This window comes from Mobula hypostoma, chromosome 1 (genome assembly GCF_963921235.1).
Source record: "Mobula hypostoma chromosome 1, sMobHyp1.1, whole genome shotgun sequence".
Lineage (NCBI taxonomy): Eukaryota > Metazoa > Chordata > Chondrichthyes > Myliobatiformes > Myliobatidae > Mobula > Mobula hypostoma.
Window position 1 is genome coordinate 39,006,370 of NC_086097.1, and position 21,470 is coordinate 39,027,839.

Consider the following 21,470-nt stretch of genomic DNA (forward strand, 5'->3'; position numbering starts at 1 on the left):
CTCCAGGCTGGGCATAGAAGGCTGAAGCTGACTGTCTGCACCTTGGAGGGATCCAAGGAAGCTTCAGTGGTAAGTCAGGTTTGATGGTCTTGTCGTAACGGCGTCAGCTGCTCAGGCATCTCTCGCCTCAACACCTCCCAGCCTTGCAATAAGTCTCCACGATCCAGGATTTATTTGCTTGGCAGTAGCTGAACATAGTAGTCTTTAATAAACTTCTAGCTATAACCAGCCCAATTCAGCCAACTGAGGATAAATGGATGAATGAATTCCAAGCAGACAAATAATAATATATGGGTACTTAATTTAGGAATTAAAGTTTTTAAAACTCTGCTATTTTTAGAATTCACATTTCTTTTCCTATTGCTAGGTGAAAAATCTACGTTCTAGTGTTTCACGAATAGCAGTGCTCTGCTTGGGAGAAATGTTCACAGCTTTAAAAAAGAATATGGATCAAGAGCTGGATATTACTGTTAAAGTCCTTCTACATAAAGCAGGTGAATCAAATGCCTTCATAAGGGAGGATGTTGACAAAACATTGAATGCAATGGCCCTCAATGCTACCCCAGCACGAGCAGTTTCATCCTTAATAAATGGTGGACTAAAGTAAGCATATATTTATTCCAGTATCAGTAATTTACAGGAGAATATTGTGCAAGCAGTTTTCTCTCACATTAGTTTTCTGATTGAATATTTGGTATTATCCTTCCTTAAAGAACAATCAAAATGTAATTTATTTTTCAGTTTTGAAATCGATTTAAATCCAGCAAGACACAGAAATAATACAATTGTGAAGCTTCTGTGAAGCAAAATGCTTGCTTGTATTTACTTCACCTTGAAAACCTATTAAAACCTTCCTTTGCTTCTGCAGTTTTTCCTTAACACGTTTTCACTTCTTTTCAGCCATCTTAATACTGCAGTCAGAAAATGTACAGCACAGCATCTTGCCAATGTAGTGGAACGAATGGGAGCAGGTCGGATTTTATCTGGAATTAAAGATATAACTGATCGAGTTATACTGGCAGTGGCAAAATTTACGCAGGATGGATCACCAGAAACTAGGCAAGAAAATATATTTTAAGATGATTTAATAGAACTATCAGTGTGTGTCGCTGATTGTAAATAAGAAGCACTCTTTGTAACATGAAATCCAGAATATAGATGAGAACCAAATGGCCCACTTGGTCAGTGCTTTATATATAGAGTAAGCATTCATCTTTCAATGCTAATTATTTCCTTCAAACCTGCAAGAATATCTCTGATTGCTTTTCCTTCATGAACACATTAAATGTTCCTCTCAATGCTTCAGTCATTCCATTTGGCAACGGGTTCCAAAGAATTCCATATTTGATCTTTTGTTGCCATCTAATTTTCTTCTAAACATTCACAAATAGAAATTGACCTAATTAATTCCTTGCAACACACATAAAAGTTGCTGGTGAACGCAGCAGGCCAGGCAGCATCTCTAGGAAGAGGTACAGTCGACGTTTTGGGCTGAGACCCTTCGTCAGGACTAACTGAAAGAAGAGTTAGTAAGAGATTTGAAAGGAGGAGAGAGAGACCCCTCCTGTCTTCTATCATTTCGGATCTCCCCCTCCCCTTCCCACTTTCAAATCTCTTACTAGCTCTTCTTTCAGTTAGTCCTGATGAAGGGTCTTGGCCTGAAACGTCGACTGTACCTCTTCCTAGAGATGCTGCCTGGCCTGCTGCGTTCACCAGCAACTTTTATGTGTGTTGCTTGAAATTCCAGTATCTGCAGATTTCCTCGTGTTTGTGCTAATGAATTCCTTCTTACTTTTGGTATCAGTCAGTTATCTTGGTTACTTTTTGATAGAAAATAATTCATACTTGCTGAACCATTCATGATTATTGCATCTTCAATTCTGGTATGTCCATATAAACCTTTGCATGTTCTTCAGTTCTCAATGTCCCTTTCAAAGTTCAAAGTAAATGTATTATCAAAGTACATATATGCTACCATATACTACATTGAGATTCATTTTCTTGCAGGCATTTACAGGAAAGAAATCTAGTAGAATATAATGAAAAAATTATAATTGTATAAGCAAAGACTGACAAAAACAACCAATGTGCAAAAGAAGACAAACTGTGCTAATAAAAATGACACTGAGAGCATGAGTTGTAAAGAGTCCTTGAAAGTGAGTCTGTAGGTTATAGAATCAGTTCAGAGTAGTGGTGAATAAAGTTATTCATGTCAGTTCAGGAGCCTGATGGTTGTAGGCTAATAACTGTTTCTGAGCCTGGTGGTGTGGGACCTAAGGTTTCTGTTGATAATAATGGTGAGAAAAGGGCAAGATCTGTATGGTGTGAGTCTTTGATGATGGATGCTGTTTTCTTGTGGGAGTGCTCCATGTAAATGTACTCGGTGGTGTGGAGGGCTTTGCCTGTGATGAACTGTGCTAAATTCACCACTTTCTGTAGCCTTTTCTGTATTTGGATATTGGTGTTTCCGTATCAGGCCAGGATGGAACCAGTTCGGACACTCCTACTGTGCACCTATAGGAGTTTGTCAAAGTTTTAGATGACATGCCAAATCTACGCAAACTTCTTTTTAAAAAAAAACCTGGAAGTTTCTTTGTGATGACCCTTATGTGCTGGTCCCAAAACAAATCTTCTGATATGTTAGCGCCAAGGTATTTGAAGCTGCTGACCCCCCTCCACTGCTGTTGCTCCAATGAGGACTGCCTCATGGACCTCTGCTTTTTTTCTTCATATAGTCAATAAACAGCTCTTTGGTTTTGCTGATGTTGAGTTAGAGGTTATTGTGGCACCATTCAACCAGATTTTCAGTCTCCATCCTGTATGCCAATTTGTCACCACCTTTGATTTGTGTATTTTTATACATGATTTGTAAGATGAAATCAGAATTAAGTGCACATCTGATTTATAGTCTAGTTTAAGGCTGAAACATGGCTTCTATAGGGATAATAACACTCACTGAATACAGTTATTTTTGCATGGAAAATTTTTTAAAAAGAAAACTAAATTAGCTATTACTGAGTGTGAATGTTTTTACATGGATTGAAATTTAATTTTGATCCTTTTTTGGCATGTTCAAATAGATGTTTTATTTGATAAATTGCTTCCAATGATCTAACAAAATTAGGAAATATGACTACTTGTCCGATAATCTAAATACTTGAGCATAAAAAGGAACTTTCAGATTATTACTTGATACCCTATATGACAGCTTTGTCAAACTATCTAACGCACTTGAATTCTGAAGGTAACCTACTATCCATTGTATATTCTTAACTTTTGCAATAAAAATACTGAAATTTAATATTGTGATGCATATGCAGGTACTATGGACGAAAGATGCTGTCTGTTATGATACCTCATCATGATTTTGACAGAGTACTTGAAAAGCATTTATCGCCCAGGGACCTTCCTTATATTCGAGAGACTGTCAATAATCTCCGACAAAAGGTACAAGAAAATTTATTTTGAAGTGCCAAGTTCTGAATTCAGTCATTAATAAGGAGCTTTTGAAATAATTTGCTTATCAAATTTTGTGGTGCTTCATCATTTTTATGTTGTTATGAATCCAATTGTATTTTTATTTCTGTAAGGGACTTGGAGAAATGCCATTAGATACCCCATCAGCGAAAATTAGACGATATCCAGGTGGTGGAAGTATGCGAGCTTCATCTAGCTCCAGGGAAGTACAAAATTTAACAGGAAGGTATTTACTTTGCACAGTTAACTATTTACAAAAGGAGCATAGCGATGTAGTAACTGAATTTTTAGTTTAATCACTATTTCATGCAATAATTTTACATGAAAAGCAAATTATTGTAGATGCTTGGAAACCTTTCATTGGTGAAGAATAGTTTTGGGCAATGTCGACTGTTTATTCATTTCCATAGATGCTGCCTGATTGGCTGAGTTCCTTCAGCATTTTGTGTGTGTTCTGGATTTCCAGCATCTGCAGAATCTGTGGTGTAAATGTAGAACCATTTTCTTCAATTTCCAAAAAACATTGCAGAAATCCTGGCAAACTGAAATTCAAATGTTGAAAAGGTTCATAATCAAAGTTCAAAGTACATATATGTCACCATATACAACGCAGATAGTCACTTTCTTGCAGGCAATTGCAGTAAGTACAAGACCTACAATAAAATCATTGAAAGAGCATGCAAGACGGACAGCAACTAATGTACAAAAAAAACAACAAACGAAGCAAGTATAAAGTGAAAGAAATAATAATAATAAATAACTAAGCAATAAATATCAAAAACATGAGATAAAGAGTCCTTGACAGTGAGTCCATTGATGGGCTGAGTGAAGTTATCCCCTCTAGTTCAAGAACCTGATGGTTGAGGGGTAATAACTGTTCTTGAACCTGGTATTGCAAGTCCTGGGGCACCTGTACTTTCTTCCTGATGGCAACAGCAAAAAGAAAGCACAGCTTTTGGGGGAGGCGGGGGAGGGGGTGGGTTCTGATGGATACTGCCTTCCTGCAACAGCATTCCGAGTAGAGGTGCTCAGTGTCGAGGAGGGCTTTATCGATGATGGACTGGGCCATATCCACGACTTTTTTTAGCTTTTCCATACAAGGGCATTGGTGTTTCCAAACCGGGCTGTAATGCAGCTTGTCAATATAGTCTCCACCACACATCTATAGAAGTTTGTCAAAGCTTTAGGAAACATGCCGAATCTTCACAGACTTCTAAGAAAGTAGAGGTGCTGCTGTGCTTTCTTGCAGGCTGGACTCAGGACTGAAGTGATAATACCAAAGAATTTTAAATTGCTAACAATCTGAAGTTGAAGTGTTTTGGGGAAATTAGGTGGGAGTGAGGCAAAGAATTAAAGTGACAGGCAACAGGAAGCTGAGATAATCGTTGCGCATTGTTCAGACCATGTTCCACAGAGCAACCACACAAACTGTGTTTGGTTTCCATATGAACTAAGTAAAGAGAAATACAAATTAAGCACAGTTTAACACAGTGATATATCTGGTAGTGGCATTATTTTGAATGTATTGGAAATTATGGAAGATGTTAAATTGACTTTGTAGGTTACAATGGGACATTGAGAGGAAACAGCTGGACTAAGAAGTAGCTGATGGAGTTGAATCCAGGGGAGTGAAATAATTCACTTTGGAAGATTGAATTTGAAGGCAGAATACAGGGTTAATGGCAGGATTCTTAGCAGTATGGGGAAACAGAGGAATCTTAGTTTCCATGTTCATTATATCCATCAAAGTTACTGCGCACATTGGTCTGGTTATTAATAAGGTGTATGCCAGATTTGTTGGGAGGGGATTGAGCTCAAGAACCACAAGGCAATGTTACAGAACCTCGGTTGGAATATTGGGTTCAGTTCTCTTCACCTCATTATAGGAAAGATGTGGAAGCTGTAGAGAGGTTGCAGAGGTTTACCAGGATGCTGCATGGATTAGAGAGCACGTTTTATGAGGATAGGTTGAGCAAGCTAGGGCTTTTCTTTTTCGAGTGAAGGAGGATGAGCGGTGACTTAATAGAGGTGTACAAGATGATACAGGCGTAGATCGAGTGCACACACAGGACAAAAATAGTTAATATGAGGGGGTATAATGTTAAAGTATTGAGAGGAAATATAGGAGGGATGTCAGAGGTATATTTTTTACTCAGTGTATGAGTGCATGGAACACACTGTGTCAGGGTTGGTTGGTGATAGAGGCAGATACATTAGGGACATTGAAGAAACTCTTAGATAGGCGCATGGATGAAGGTGGGCACAACATTGTGGGCTGAAGGGCCTGTACTGTGCTGTACTGTTCTATGATCTATGAATTTGAGGGCTGGTATGATGGATAGTGAGGATGAGAACATTCTGTCCTAGTTTTGGATGTTGGAAGGAGGAAAGAGAACAAAAGTACAGGACACAAAACAAAAACAGTTGAAGGCCTGGCAAATCTGGTGGAGGAGGATCCACAATTATTTTTAAAAAAGAGCATGTAAGCATTACAGTTAAGGAAGGTAGCATCATCAGAACAAACTTGATAAAGAAGGTGAAACTAGCAAAGTTGTTGCCTTAGACACTTAAGGGAAGCAGGGTGACAGGATGTATATTCAACTTATTATTCTGTAAGATATAAGTCCAGTTGCTCTAGCTCCTATATGAGTTGCATTTATTAGTATTTTACATTTACCAGAGTTACATTTATTAGTATTTTACATTTACCAGAATATATGATATGTTGTTTTTAAAATATTTTATTCTCTAATTTGGACTTGCATCTTTAGCTGAACTGTGCTTAAATAAGATCAAATGACAGATAATATGAAACTCCAACTCCAGACATCATAATTGGTTGGGTATCCTTGTTCTTTCTAATCTTTTGCTTAAAATAAAAACTGCTGGCTTAAATTTGGTTTATCTTATACATACTATAAATCTTGTATGTTTTATCATATTAGTCAATTTTTGTGCGGAACTATAAGAATTTAAACAAGGCTGGCATACATCTTTAATGCAGGTGAAAACAGACGAGGCACAACAACAATAGTAGATATCCCATTTAACTTTCAGAAACAATGTTTTGGAGAATGTGGACTAATGTTTAATCTCTTTTGTAGTTCTTGATTAAGCTTCTATTACATTTATTAGTCATCACTCAAGCAACCAGCAGTGGAGGTACAGTTATGCAAACTATGCACTGAAGGTGGTATTCTGAAAGGGAAATCACATGGAATCAAAACTACAGTTTCTCTTTGGAAAGAAAAGCCTTTTCTGTATGCATTTATGTATTTTAATTTCTTTCTATGAAAATCTGCCTTCAAATTTTATTTGATTGTAGATTTTAATTTGTAACAGGGATATCACAGATGCAGTAATGAATTTACGTGATTATACATGGAAACCATCTCCACGAAACTTGATGGAAAACGCAGAATACCTGAAGGAAATAACTGGTCTTTTGAGTGCTAAGGACTTTCGGGATCGTAGCCGAGGGATTGAACAGTTATTAACAGATTGCCAAAACAACCAGGAACTTGTTATAGTGAACATCGTTAAGGTAATATAGGGATAATCATTATTTAAGTCACTGTGATATATGACTAATTGAGATATTTCTACTTTCCGGATTATTGTCTAGTTTTAAAGTAATGCGTGTTTCTGTGGTTGAGATGGTGGAGGAAAAGGTGTTGAGATAGAAAGTGGAATAAGAAAGGAAGGATCTGCTGGTATATGGTTCTATTAATTGCAGAGTTTTAATGTTTTTTAAAAAATCTCATTAAATATCAAAATATTATTAACTGACTTATGCTACTTGTTCCACAATCCTCATTAATTGCAGAGGTTATGTTCCAGCTATGTCCATGAATAACAAATTTTACAAGTAATTTTGGCCTCAATAAACTGAACTACTTTAATGCCCATATACAAAAAAAAACTGGAATAATACCAGGATAAGCTATTAAATATGCAACATTATGTTTTAAAAATATTGATAATAGAAATCTGTCATAGATATGGAAGGGTATACTATCTGTGCAGGTTTATAAACAATTAGACAATAAACTGGAATCTGTGAGCCAGCTTTATTAATAGTGTCTGGGAGTAAACCACTATAGTAGCAGGCTATACATTTGATCTAGTAACCTTTGAAATAAGCATGAACCGTACTTTAAGCTGTTGAATATATTGATTCATACCAGCAGTAATAAGTTTTCAAATCACCCAGGTTTTTAAACAAAAACTGTTCTCTTTTAGAGCAGCAGCTGCCATGTTGCATAGCAGGAAACCACTTAATACAACGGATCCAGAAACTGATAACCCCGTATGCAATTTTTCATGTTTCATGGATACTGGTTGATAATAGTTAAAGCTACAAATAACAAACCTGTGAATAACAAGGAATGAGTCTACATTCCAATTACATAATCCTGCTTTCACAACTGAATCTGTATTTGTGAATTTATAATACAGTTCTGATTTTACTGCTTTAATTACTCATAAAATGTGGTCTGATCTTCATCTAAGTTCAATAATAGACAAACACAATCTGCCTAAACTAGTAACACACAAACAATTGCACTTTTCATGTCTTTATTGAACACATTGTTTAATCATTCACAGTCCAGGCTGTGCCACAAGGCATGGAAAGGAACAGCTGAGACTTTTGCACAGTACTGTATACGGAAAGATTTAGTGGGCTATGAGCAGAAGGGGCTAGCTCACTGGGCAATACAGTTTGCATGGGTGAAACTAGAACTAGAGGTCATAGGTTAAGGATGAAAGGTGAAATATTTAAGGAGAAAGAACCTGAGGGAGAACAACCTCGCTCAGAGGGTGCCAGCAGTGGTCATGGATGCGGGTTCATTTGCAACACTTAAGAGAAGTTTGGATAGGTACTTGGAAGAGGGTATGGTGGGCTATGGTCCAGGTGTAGGTAGATGGGACTTGGAAGAAAAGCAGATTGGCCCCGAGTAGGTAAGGTGAGGGATCTGTTTCTGTACTGTAATGTTCTGTGGCTATATCCTGCAGCTGATGAGATTTTAATGTGTTGAGATCAAGTGGGGTTGTTGGCAGATATTTAATGACAATATAAAGTGATATGGTTACCTTTCTCATCTAGATATTTGATGCCTTCAAACCTCGATTACATGATTCCAACAGCAAGGTGAATCAAATGGCATTAGAAGCCATGCAGAAAATAATCCCATTATTGAAGAATAATCTGGCTCAAGTTTTGAATATACTTATTCCTGCTATTGTAGACAATAATCTGAATTCTAAGAATCTTGGGATTTATAATGCTGCCATCAATGTTATTCATGCCTTCGTTCAACATATAGGTATGTAGAATTGATATTTGAGATGTCTGTCCTGTAATCAAATTCACGTCTGTGAAAATTTGTCTCCAGGTATTTGCAGACAAGAATACGTTTGGAGACTGCCATTGTCTTACTACAATAACATGAATCATTTGTGTTGAGCATATCTTTTTCACTAAGTGTAATCTGGTTTTATTCTCATCTGACTAAAATAAGAGTAGAAAATATTGGGGAAGTCAGGCAACTTCTATGGAAAGAGAAAAGAGTTGAGGTTTTGGGTCTTCATTTCCCTTTCTCATTTCTGACAAGCCAAAGATTTGTTGAAGATTGTTTTTAAATCTCCATTAGCAGTGTTTAAAGATATTCAGTAAAAGTTATTGCTCTCCCAGCTTTTACCTAAACGGGTAAGTTGCTAAATAAAATTTATTTAAAAAGCACAGAAAATCTTTCAATTTCCCAATGGGTCAGGCATCATTTCTGGAGAAACAGGTTTAACAGTTGGGGATGATAACCTTTCATTGTAATGGAACTGTTAATAATTTTATTTTCTTGCTGTGCAGGTGTTGGCTATTTCCAGAATTTTCTGTTTTGTATTTTAGATTTCCAACATCTGAAACTATTTTAATTTTTCAATGTAAATTACTTAGAGTTAAAATATGAAAATAATGTAAGTGCAAATCCTATCTTTAAATATTTTAATTTAATTTGTATTCAGATAATTTGCAGCTGCTTCAGCATTTCTGCAACAAGGCTCAATTCCTAAATGGAAAAGCAAAACAAGACATGACTGAGAAGCTTGCAGGTGAGGTATTTATCTTTGATTACAATTCGTCAAGAAGGGAAACAATGTAGTGAATAAATATCCAGTATTGTATATCCGCACTTGTAATTTGCCATTATGATGAATGGAATCTGTGCCGTTACCTTTTCTCCTCAACAGCTGATTTCAGGATGTGTCATGGATATTCCATGGCAGCAATGAGTTGATCTCCATTATAAAGTGAGTATGTCCTCTCCAAGATGTACTGTATGAAACGTTGAAAGCATTTCCCATTTTGGTGCTATGAACTACTTGATCAAATACTATCTAGTTATTTCAGCTGTTGACACTTATATGCAAACAACCATTCCAGAAGATTCTTCAAGCAAAGATTAAACTGGTCACATTAATTTAACTGCATTATTCCAAGGGCTTTTGCTTGGCTTCAAACAGACAAAATGTTTTCAGCTACTAAAAATTTATCATAAATTTGGTTTTTGAATAAATGAATCTTGTGGAGAAGGAATTTTGTAAGGTATATAGTGACAGTTTATTTTAAGCTCCATTATTGCAATGACACTCCAGCAATTTATCCACCTCTGTCTTGAGGTATAAACTGGGTACTATAGACACGTAAACTAGTTGTAAATACCTTCTTGTGACTTTAATATAGTCCAGAAATAGTTATTATAAAGATATGGATTAATTAAGGAAATGCAATTTGTATTTGTAAAACAACATTGATTTAAGGAAAATACTGATGTATGAATTTAAAGGAGTGGAATTTGTAGAATCACAGGAAAATCTGTCATGTGGGAGGTAATTCAACTTGGTAAAAGATGGCTCTCCAACATGATCAAATCTCCAGCACTAGATTTGTAATGCTACAGTTTATAGAACTACAAGTACATATGCAAGTACTGTTTAACTGTGATGAGCATTCCTGCCTCTTAACACTCTTTCATCATCCCTTTTTGTTGCTTCCTCAAAAAATGTAATGACATTAGTCTCAATATTTCAAAGTGTACCAGGCAATTGAATTGAATTGACTTTATTTCTTACATCCTTCATATGTGTGAGGAGTAAAAATCTTTACACTATATCTCCGTCTGTATGTGCAATTTATAGTAATTTGTAATAAATAGTATGTACAGTATGATATACAACAGAACAGTCAATAGAGCTTAGAAATACAATTGTGTCAGCGTAAATTAATCAGTCTGATGGCGTGGCTTTAATACTGCGATACTGTTTCTCAGATGGTAGCAGCTGGAACATTTGTGAGTTGGGATTACTCGGGTCTCTAATGATCCTTAAGCCCTTTTTACGTGCCTGTCTTTTGATTAGTGGGAAGTTCACATCTACAGGTGTACTGGGCTGTCCACACCACTCTCTGCAGAGCCCTGCGATTGGGGGAGGTAATGTTCCCATACCAGACAGTGATGCAGCCAGTCAGGATGCTCTCAATTGTGCCCCTATAGAAAGTCCTTAGGATTTGGGGACTCATGCCAAACTTCTTCAACCGTCTGAGGTGAAAGAGGCGCTGTTGTGCTTTTTTCACCACACAGTCAGTATGTACAGACCAAATGAGATCCTTGTTGATGTGTATACTGAGGAACTTGAAGCTGTTCACCCTCTCAGCCCCAGATCCATTGATGTCAATAGGGGGTGAGTCTGTCTCCTTTCCCCCTTTAGACCACAACCAGTTCCTTTGTTTTTGCAACATTGAGGGAGAGGCTGTTTTCCTGACACCACTATGTCAGGGTGGTGACTTCTTCTCTGTCAGCTGCCTCATTGTTATTTGAGATGTGATCAGTCAGTGTGGTATCATCTGCAAATCTAATTTGCAGATTGGAGCTATGGCTGGTGACACAGTCATGGTTGTACAGAGAGTAAAGGAGGGGGCTTAGGACAAAGCCCTGGGGGACTCCTGTGTTGAGGGTCAGAGGGGCACAGGTGAGGGAACCCACTCTTACCACTTGCCGGCAATCTGACAGGAAGTCCAGGATCCACGGTGGTGTCTGAAAAGAGGATGCTGTCTAAGTTGCATGCCATCTTGGTCAATGTCTCCCATCCACTGCATAATGTACTGGGTGGGCACAGGAGTACATTCAGCCAGAGACTCATCCCACCGAGATGCAGTACTGAGCATCATAGGAAGTCATTCCTGCCTGTGGCCATCAAACTTTACAACTCCTCCCTTGGAGGGTCAGACACCCTGAGCCAATAGGCTGGTCCTGGACTTATTTCATAATTTACTGGCATAATTTACATTTAACTATTTATGGTTCTATTACTATTTATTATTTATGGAGCAACTGTAACGAAAACCAGTTTCCCCCAGGATTAATAAAGTATGACTATGACAATGACAACTGCACAAGACAGGGTGAAGGCCGAGGTTTCTGAGCTTCTTGTCAAGCCTGGAGAAAATTTTGGTGTTGAATGCTAAACTGTATTCTAAGAGCAGCACTCTCACATAAGCATCCCTCCTCTCCAGGTGTGTAAGGACAGTGTGTAAGAGCTGTAGCTATTGCATCATCTGTCAATCGGTTGTGTTGGTAGGCAAATTATAGAGGGTCCAGTGTGGGTGGTAGCAAGCTGCAGATGTAGTCCTTGACCAGCCTCTCAAAGCATTTGCTTGTTATTGAGGTGAGTGCAACAGGACACCACTAGTTCAGACATGCTACCTTGGTCTTTTTAGGTACAGGGACAATGCTGGATGATTTGAAGCAGGAGGGCACTCTGCACTGGGTGCCATCCAGTCCTGTGCCTTGCGGCTGTTCATTCATTGGAAAGACCTGCATACTTCAGCCTCAGAGATGACCAAGGTACAGGTTGCATCGGCATCTCTCCTCGGGGGCTCGGTGTTGGTGACGTTGAACCAAGTGGAAAGAAGATTTGGCCCATCTGGAAGAAAGGCAGCAATGCTAGCAGCACCACTGTGTTTAGCTTTGAAGTCTGCGATGGTGTGTAGACCTTGCCATAAGCTGCATGTGTTGTCAGTGGGGAGTTGTGTCTGGATCTTGTCCCTATACTGTTGTTTCGCTGCCTTGATGATTTTGTGTAGATCGTAGCTGCATTTCTTGAGTGCTTGGTGGTTACTGGCGGCAAAAGCTCTGAGTTGTTCTGGAAAGTGCAGCGCTCGGAACTGTTGATCCAGGGTTTCTGCTTTGGATAAACCCTGACTGAATTTTGGGAGACAACGTCCTCGATGCACTTCTGGATGAAGCTCATGACCACTTCTGTGAACTAGGAGACATCCTCATCACAAAGGACATTCCAGTTGAAGTCATCAAAGCGGTCCTGTAGCATGGATACTGATTGGTTGGACCAACAGTGGACGGTTTTAACTATGGCCGTCTCTTGTTTCAGCTTCTGCCTGTACGCGGCAGAAGCAGGATGGAGGAGTGGTCAGATTCTCAAATGGTGGACAGAGGAGCACTTTGTAAGCGTTGCAGAAGCGAGAGTAGCAGTGGTCGAGTATCTTATCTCTGTGTGCTCACCTGGATGTGTTGACAAAACTTCAGAGAGACTTCAGTCAGCAATGCTCAATGTCTCTGGTGACAATGAGAGCAGCCTCCAGGTGTATAGTCTCCAGGGTGCTGATGGTCTCGCACAATTCCTTGACAGCCAGGTCAGTATTGGCCTGCAGTGGAATATACAGTTGAAGTCAGAAGTTTACATACACCTTAGCCAAATACATTTAAACTCAATTTTTCACAATTCCTGACATCTAATCCTAGAAAACATTCCCTGTCTTAGGTCAGTTAGGATCACTACTTTATTTTAAGAATGTGAAATGTCAGAATAATAGTAGCAAGAATGATTTATTTCAGCTTTTATTTCTTTCACCAGTGGGTCAGAAGTTTACATACACTTTGTTAGTATTTGGTAGCATTGCCTTTAAATTGTTTAACTTGGGTCAAACGTTTTGGGTAGCCTTCCACAAGATTCTCACAGTACGTTGCTGGAGTTTGTTCCACTCCTCCAGACAGAACTGGTGTAACTGAGTCAGGTTTGTAGGCCTCCTTGCTCGCACACACTTTTTCAGTTCTGCCCACAAATTTTCTCCAAAGTTGTGGTAAAATTGCTTAAGGACAACAAAGTCAAGGTACTGGAGTGGCCGTCACAAAGCCCTGACCTCAATGCGATAGAAAATTTGTGATCACTGTCATCAAATTCCCTCTCATTGGTGAATACCAAAGAGAAGTATTCATTGAGGACCTCGCTCACTTCCACAGCCTCCAGGCACATCTTCCTACCTTTATCTCTAATCGGACCTACCTTCACTCCTGTCATCCTTTTGTTCTTCACATAATTGAAGAATGCCTTGGGGTTTTCCTTTACCCTACTCACCAAGGCCTTCTCATGCCCCCTTCTTGCTCTTCTCAGCCCCTTTTTAACCTCCTTTCTTGCTACCCTATATTCCTCAATAGACCCATCTGATCCTTGCTTCCTAAACCTCATGTATGCTGCCTTCTTCCACCTGACTAGATTCTCCACCTCACTTGTCACCCATGGTTCCTTCACCCTACCATTCTTTATCTTCCTCACCGGGACAAATTTATCCCTAACATCCTGCAAGAGATCTCTAAACATGTCCATAGTACATTTCCCTGCAAAAACATCATCCCAATTCACACCCGCAAGTTCTAGCCTTATAGCCTCATAATTTGCCCTTCCCCAATTAAAATTTTTCCTGTCCTCTCTGATTCTATGCTTTTCCATGATAACGCTAAAGGCCAGGGAGCGGTGGTCACTGTCCCCCAGATGCTCACCCACTGAGAGATCTGTGACCTGACCCGGTTCGTTACCTAATACTAGATCTAGTATGGCACTCCCCCAGTCGGCCTGTCAACATACTGTGACAGGAATCCATCCTGGACACACTTAACAAACCCTGCCCTGTCTAAACCCTTGGAACTAATCAGGTGCCAATCAGTATTAGGGAAGTTAAAGTCACCCATGATAACAACCCTGTTATTTTTGCACCTTTCCAAAATCTGCCTCCCAATCTGCTCCTCTGTATCTCTGCTGCTACCAGTTTATAAAAGATATCAGTAGATAGACTGTCTCCGGAGATGGAGACAGAGAGATCGAGAAAGGGGAGGGAGGTGTCAGAAATGAACCAAGTAATTTTGAGCGCAGGGTCAAAGTTGGAGGCAAAGTTGATGAAATCGAGCTCAGTATGGCTGCAGGAAGTAGTACCAGTGCTGTCGTCAATGTAGCGTAAGAAGGGTTGGGGAGTGATGCCGGTGTAGGCTTGGAACGTGGAAGGTTCCACGTAGCCGATGAAAAGATAGGCATAGCTGGGACTCGTGCAAGTGCCCATGGCTAACCTTTGGTTTGAAGGAAGTGGGAGGAGCCAAAGGAGAAATTATTGAGGGTGAGGACCAGTTCTGTCAGACGGAGAAGAGTGGTGGTGCAGGGGAATGAGTTGGGACTGTTGGACAGAAAGAAGAAGTCTTTCAGGCCCTCCTGATGGGGGAGACGGTGGTTAAGTTACTGGACAGACATCATAGTGTTGCTGAACTGCAGTGATTAAGAGTTTTTCAGTTGGATCAAGGACTGAATATTTGAAAGGAAGTGGCTGGTTTCAGGCTTCTGCACCTCCTGCCCAGTGGTGGCTGCATGAAGATGGCATGGCTCAGATGGTGGGGATCTTTAACAGTGGATGCTGTCTTCTTGAGACAATGCCTTATGAAGGTACTTTCGCTGCTGGAGAGGAATGTGCCCATGTTCCAGTGGGCTGAGTCCACTACTCTGCTGCAGGACATTCCTGCACATTGAAATTGCTTTACCAGACCGTGATGCAACAAGTCAGGATACTTTCAACAGTACATCTGTAAATAAATAAATGTAAATATGTTCGGTGACAAGCCAAACCTTCTTAATCCCAGTCCTAAACTGGGGAATTTAAATTCAGGTAACTAAATATTGACCCACTACAAATTCACCTATCACTGAAACTGGTCTACCCCAGATGCCATCTCCCTGGTCCTACATTCATCTCTGGAGCATCTGGAGAGTAAAAACACTTGCATTAGACTACTGTATATTGGTTACAGCTTTATTTGAATTTATTTAAATCTTGCAGCCATCCCACAACATGAGGGAGTAATAATCTTTGTGTTATGACTCCGTTGCAATATACAGACACGTGAATTTATAAGTCTAATGGCTTGTAGAAAGAAACTGTCCCATAGCCTGTTCGTCCTAGCTTTTATGCTACAGTTTGCCAGACAGCCGCAGCTTGAACAGTTCGTGGTTGGGGTGACTGGTGACGCCAATGATCTTCCAGGCTGCCTTTATGCACCTGCTACTGTACTGAATCACCAACCGGGAAGTCCTTGACAGAGCCACCAGCACAAGAATTGAGGCAAGGGTCCTCCAGGCCCAGCTACGCTGGACTGGCCATGTAATCCGCATGGGTGAAACAAGAATCCCCAGGCAGCTGGTCTACAGTAAGCTTGAGCATGGCAGTCGCAATCGGGGCTGCCCCAAAAAAAGATTCAAAGACAACCTGAAATCGTACATCAAATGAGCAGACCTCCAGCCTCGACAACTTGAGGAGTCCGCAACCGACAGGGCTGCGTGGCGCACCCTAACCAGAAAAGCTGCATCTGACTTTGAGGATGACCGAAATCAGCGCCTTGCAGCAGCATGAGACCGACGCCACAAAGCTGTGTATGCACCTGTTCTAACAACCACCATTCCATGTCCAACCTGCAACCACATGTGTGCTTCGGCCTTTGGCCTCCAAAGCTACGCGCGTATCCACAGATGACTGCACAATGTCTTCCTCGGACCCTGAGAGACAACCACCACCACTGCTGTAATTGTCCAAAATAGAGGAAGGCTAATGTCCACAGATGTGCTGGGCTGTCCATACCACTCTCTGCAGTGCCCAACAATCGAGGTTGGTGCAGTTCCTGTATCAGGCGGTGATACAGCCAGTCAGGTTGCTCTTAGTGGTGCCCCTGTAGAAGGTCTTGAGGATTTGAGGGCTCATGCCGAACTTCTTCAGTTGCCTGAGTTTGAAGAGACACTGTTGTGCTTTTTTTTTTGCCACATAGCTGATGTGTACAGTCCAGGTGAGATCTTTGGTGATGTGTACACAGAGGAACTTGAAACTGGGTATAGTATTGCCTTCAATACTATAATTCCAAGCAAACTCATCAACACCTCCCACTACAACTGGATCCTCCTGACTAGAATATCACGAACAACATGAATAGGCAGAAACACCTCTGCCTCAATTATTCTAAACACTGGTGCTTCTTGAGGTTGCACCCTCAGCCTCCTACTCTACTCCCTGAACAGTCATTACTGTATGGTCAGATTCTGCTCTAACCCCATCTGCCAGTTTTCAAATGATACCACTGTACTGGGCCATGTCTCAAATAATGATGGTGTACAGGAAGGAGATAGAGAGCTTAGTAGCATGGTGTTATGGTAATAACCTTTCTCTCAATGACCAGCTCTTTTGTTTTGTTGACATTGTCTTTGGGAAGTGGGTGTGCACATGCTCCTGTCTACTTCAATAGTATTGAGATTGAGAGCTTCAGGTTCCCAGGAATAAACATCCTGTCGTCCAACCACATGGACACCATGGCCAACATGTCCACCAATGCCTCTACTTCTTCAGGAGGCTAAAGACTCCTCATTGACCTTTGCCAATTTTTATCCATGTACCATAGAAAGCATCTAATCAGGAACTATCCAGATTTGGAATGGCAGTTTCTCAGCATATGACTTTAAGAAACTGCAGAGAGTTGTGTACACAGCTCAGCACATCATGGAAACCAGATTCCTCACAATGGACTCCATTTATACATTTTTCTACCTCTGTCAAACAGCCAACCTAATCAAGGAGCCCACACAACCCGGAAATTCTCTCTTCCCCCCTCTTCCACTGGGCAGAAGATACAAAAGTCCAAAACCATGTACCACCATTCTCAAGCAAAAGAAAATATGCAGATACTGGAAATCCAAGCAACACACACAAAATGGTGGAGGAACTCAACAGGCCAGGCAGCATCTATGGAAAAGAGCATAGTTGATGTTTCAGGCTGAGACCCTTCTGCAGGACCTGATGAAGTGCCTCAGCCCAAAACACCGACTATACTCTTTTCAATAGATGCTTCCTGGTTTGCTGAGTTCCTCCAGCAACTGGTGCATGTTACCACCATTCTCAAGGACATCTCCTATCCTGCTGTTATAGAACAATTGATGGTTCCCTGGAATGATAAGGTGGAATCTTGACCTCACAATCTTGCTTGTTATGATCTTGCACCTTATTGTTTACCTGCTCTGATGTTGGACAGTAGCTGTTAGATTTTATTCTGCATTTTGTTATTGTTTTATGTTTTCTCTGTGCACTGGGTAATGATTTGATCTGTATGAACAGTATCGAAGACCAGCTTTTCACTGTTTCTTGGCACTTCTGACAATAATATTCCAATTCCAAGGATTAAAAAGTCATCTGGTTCATGACTGCCTTTTTTACTCTTGCAATTAGAAAGGAAATATGTTTGTTTTATTTGGTCTGGCCTATACGTGAATCTAGAACTTAGTCGTCTCAATTAGGACCAATTAGGGGTAAACGGTGAATGCTGATACAGTTCATATCTCACAAACAGGTTTTAAAAACACTAATGATCCTACATGCAACCGTTCAGCAAATGCAATGAGTGCTTCACTGAATGTAACAATGGGTTGATGCATTTGAATTTAAAATAAAGCTGTAATAACACATTTATTCCTTTTTCCATTTCAGATCTGGTGCCAGATCTTTATATACGAAAACCACAAATTGTCGAACAAAAGGTTCTGCCAGTTTTGTGGCATCTTCTGGGGAACATGACAAACAGTGGTTCACTTCCTGGTAGCGGAGGAAACATTCGTATTGCTGCAGCTAAATTGGCAAAAGTTCTGTTTGAACAAATGGGTCAAAGTTTAATTGATCAAACCCCAACTCGGCCACCACATATTTCAAAGGCTTTACAGGACCTGTTAGATTCCACATCCTAAAACCAGAAAGCAGCTTCAGAAACATTTTTAGTGAAAGCAAGAGGGCTTTCGTGTTCCTGTTGAATGTGCACTTTTCACACATTGAAATGGTTCTATTTTTACAAACAGGAACAAATCTCTGTTTATTTATATATGCTACAAGTTAATATTGGATTCTAAATTCTGCAATTACAGGTTGGTTTCTGCAGTAGCTATGGATAACATTTACACTAAAATCACTGCAGCTAATCTTGCACTTCTGTACAGTAGAATCCAATAAGCATTTAACACTATCACTGTATGGAAAATGTCATTAATTGTAAAGATGTGGTGCATATCAAATATGTTTCTAAATTTGTAATCAAGTGTACAGTGTTAATTAATACACCTACAAATCACTATTTAATGCTAAGTTTCTATATCATTGGAGGCTGGGAGAGGGAAGAATATAATTGGTAAAGTGCCTTGGCTGGCAGAGTTGAATCAATGTTTATTTTGTATTAGTCCTCCAATATGAAAATGTTTATCTCTCCAATTGTGTATTGTACAGTGTTAATTTTCTCCTAGTTGTAAATTATTTCATTAGCTTGAAGGCTGAACTTAAAATTCTACATTTACACATTGTGTTTAAAATGTTACCAAGGCATGATCAAGATCCCTGCAAGAAAAATATTTTTGTTACAGATTCTGATACATACACAGTTGTCTTAAAGAAGCATTGATAAATGTATATTCCATATTTTTGAGCATACAAACATATAATCTTGTTTTACCTACATATTTGTGAAATAATAACACTCAAATTCATTTGTGTAATTGTACAGTCAGTTGACAATAGTGCCAGTGCTCTTGTACAGGCAAAAGTATGTGCTTCTTGGTAAAATGTTTAAAGGAAGTAAATGACTTTATTTGTTTAAATCCAGTATTATTGATTATTTTTTGGTAAATTATTCAAATGTTTATCTGCATTTCTACCTTGATTTGCTATAATAGAATTCAGTACAATTTCTTATCCTTATCTATGGTTGCAGTCACAACTCAGTCTATTATCACCATGGTGAGACTAAATACCTTTATATTCATACTTCTGTTGAATGGTAAGTAGTCATACAATGTCTAAGGTGAAATACACAGCTTCAGCAGTTCTGAAAGATCGGTCACAAAATGCTCTGCACTATACCTCAGTCACTCATATTTTGAGGATTTTTATTTAGGTACATTTATGATAAGAATTGATCACTTTTTTTAAAGTTCAGCAGGCAAAAAAAAACACCATCATAAGTATGTGGGCAGTAGTATAAATATAAAGCCAAGAAATATCTAGACTTGTGATAATTAGTTTTTGCTTAATGGCAGATGTGGAACTGCTCCATTTGGAAGGTTGTTCTATTAATGTCTCATGAATTCTTTCCCAAAGGGCAGGTGGGTAAAATACTTGGAATTGGTATTCTCAGTGAATAAGCTGCACTATAAAGCTGCAATTGTGCTGCTTCATGACACCACTTAATACGAATATGGTTCATGTATTTATGGCAATCAAAAGTATTGCATATGCTGGGAATTTAAATTAGTAAATGCTGGAAGTACTTAGCAGGTCAGAGCAACCTTTCCCTTCTCATAGCTGCTGATTGTTTTCAGCATTTTCTGTTGGTAATCATCTGCATTAATGGTATTTCAACAATAATTTTTTTTAACTCTTTCATTGCCAACAATGTATATAACTAGGAACCCAGGAAAGAGGCTAGATAGAAAGTGAAAAAGTTAGTTCAAAAGACAGCTTTATATACAAGAATCGGGCTGAATGTATAGAAAAATACAGATGAGATGTCAGTTAAAAACTGACCAGACAACGCAAGTAAAAAGAATGGGGATTAGCAAGTGTAGAATGGTATTTATAATGGTATTGGGAATTTGAGTTCAATTCTGTTGCTGTCTGTAAAGAGTTTGTACGGTGCCTCATGACCACATGGGTTTCTGCTGGGTTATCTGGTTTTTTCCCATAGTCCAAAGATGTATCAGTTAGTAGGTTAATTAATCAATGTAAATTGTCCTGTGATTAGGGTAATGTTCAATAGGTGAGCTGAAAGGGCGCACGCTGTAACTCTTATTTTAAAAAAAATTATTTATTTTCACAGAAATTTAAAGGATTTTGAAATGTGCATAACAATAAACAAGTTGTCAGAAGAGTAGTGGGGTTCATTAAGGACCAAACTGGGAATCTATTAGTGGGGACAGAATTTGAGGCTAAATGTACATTTTGGGTCCATGTTCATCAAGAGAGTATTGACAAAGCTGACAATGGCAGGCAACTCAATTTAATATTGGCTACAGTGAGAATTCTGAAAGCAATAATCCAGATGACAATTTTGCAAGTATGATTAATGAAGGAGAGCACTCCTGCATTTGTCATAAGGAAATGGTGCTTGACCGTCATGATGGTTTTTTACAGCATGGGCACAAACTTGTCTGAGCCAAGTAAACCATTGTAGCAAATATGTTTTTGTTTAGTATTGAAAGAATAGGTTCTGTCCTGAAACATACTGTAGGTTTTTTTTAAATTTCACTAATTTAGATTTAGGATTATGGAACAAATTTTTGAAACTTACAGATGAGACCAATGTTGCTAAGTCTGTAATGTTCGGTAAGACTGGCTGTTGGAATAGTACAACGGATGACAGATATACTTCAATATGGAAAATTGCATGTGGTACCACAATGTACTCAGGCTGCCAACCTTTTCCAAATGGGATTGATAAATAGTCCAATTACAGCGTGATACATCACAGACTGCAAAGGCTTTAAGGATTAAAACACCATGCGCAAGACTATCAAGGATTGACATCATTGAGGACAAGTGGCGTGTGCCAGGATTCCTGATCATAGCAGAAAAAGTTGCAGCAAATTGATTTATT

The 21,470-nt window shown here is 39.3% G+C and overlaps 1 protein-coding gene across 2 annotated transcripts in view; it reads left to right on the top strand.

Annotated features, from left to right (window-relative positions):
• Window positions 1–19,466, top strand: part of LOC134345767 (TOG array regulator of axonemal microtubules protein 1) — an 82,753-nt gene extending 63,287 nt beyond the window's left edge. For both annotated transcript variants that reach the window (XM_063046955.1, XM_063046964.1), the window contains exons 15-22: window positions 368–603; window positions 901–1,059; window positions 3,321–3,447; window positions 3,591–3,703; window positions 6,820–7,021; window positions 8,585–8,804; window positions 9,499–9,585; window positions 18,326–19,466. In XM_063046955.1, the coding sequence (XP_062903025.1) occupies window positions 368–603; window positions 901–1,059; window positions 3,321–3,447; window positions 3,591–3,703; window positions 6,820–7,021; window positions 8,585–8,804; window positions 9,499–9,585; window positions 18,326–18,579 (1,398 nt within the window). In that variant the 3' untranslated portion in view covers window positions 18,580–19,466. The remainder of the gene's footprint in view (window positions 1–367; window positions 604–900; window positions 1,060–3,320; window positions 3,448–3,590; window positions 3,704–6,819; window positions 7,022–8,584; window positions 8,805–9,498; window positions 9,586–18,325) is intronic.
• Window positions 19,467–21,470: the final 2,004 nt, after the last annotated feature.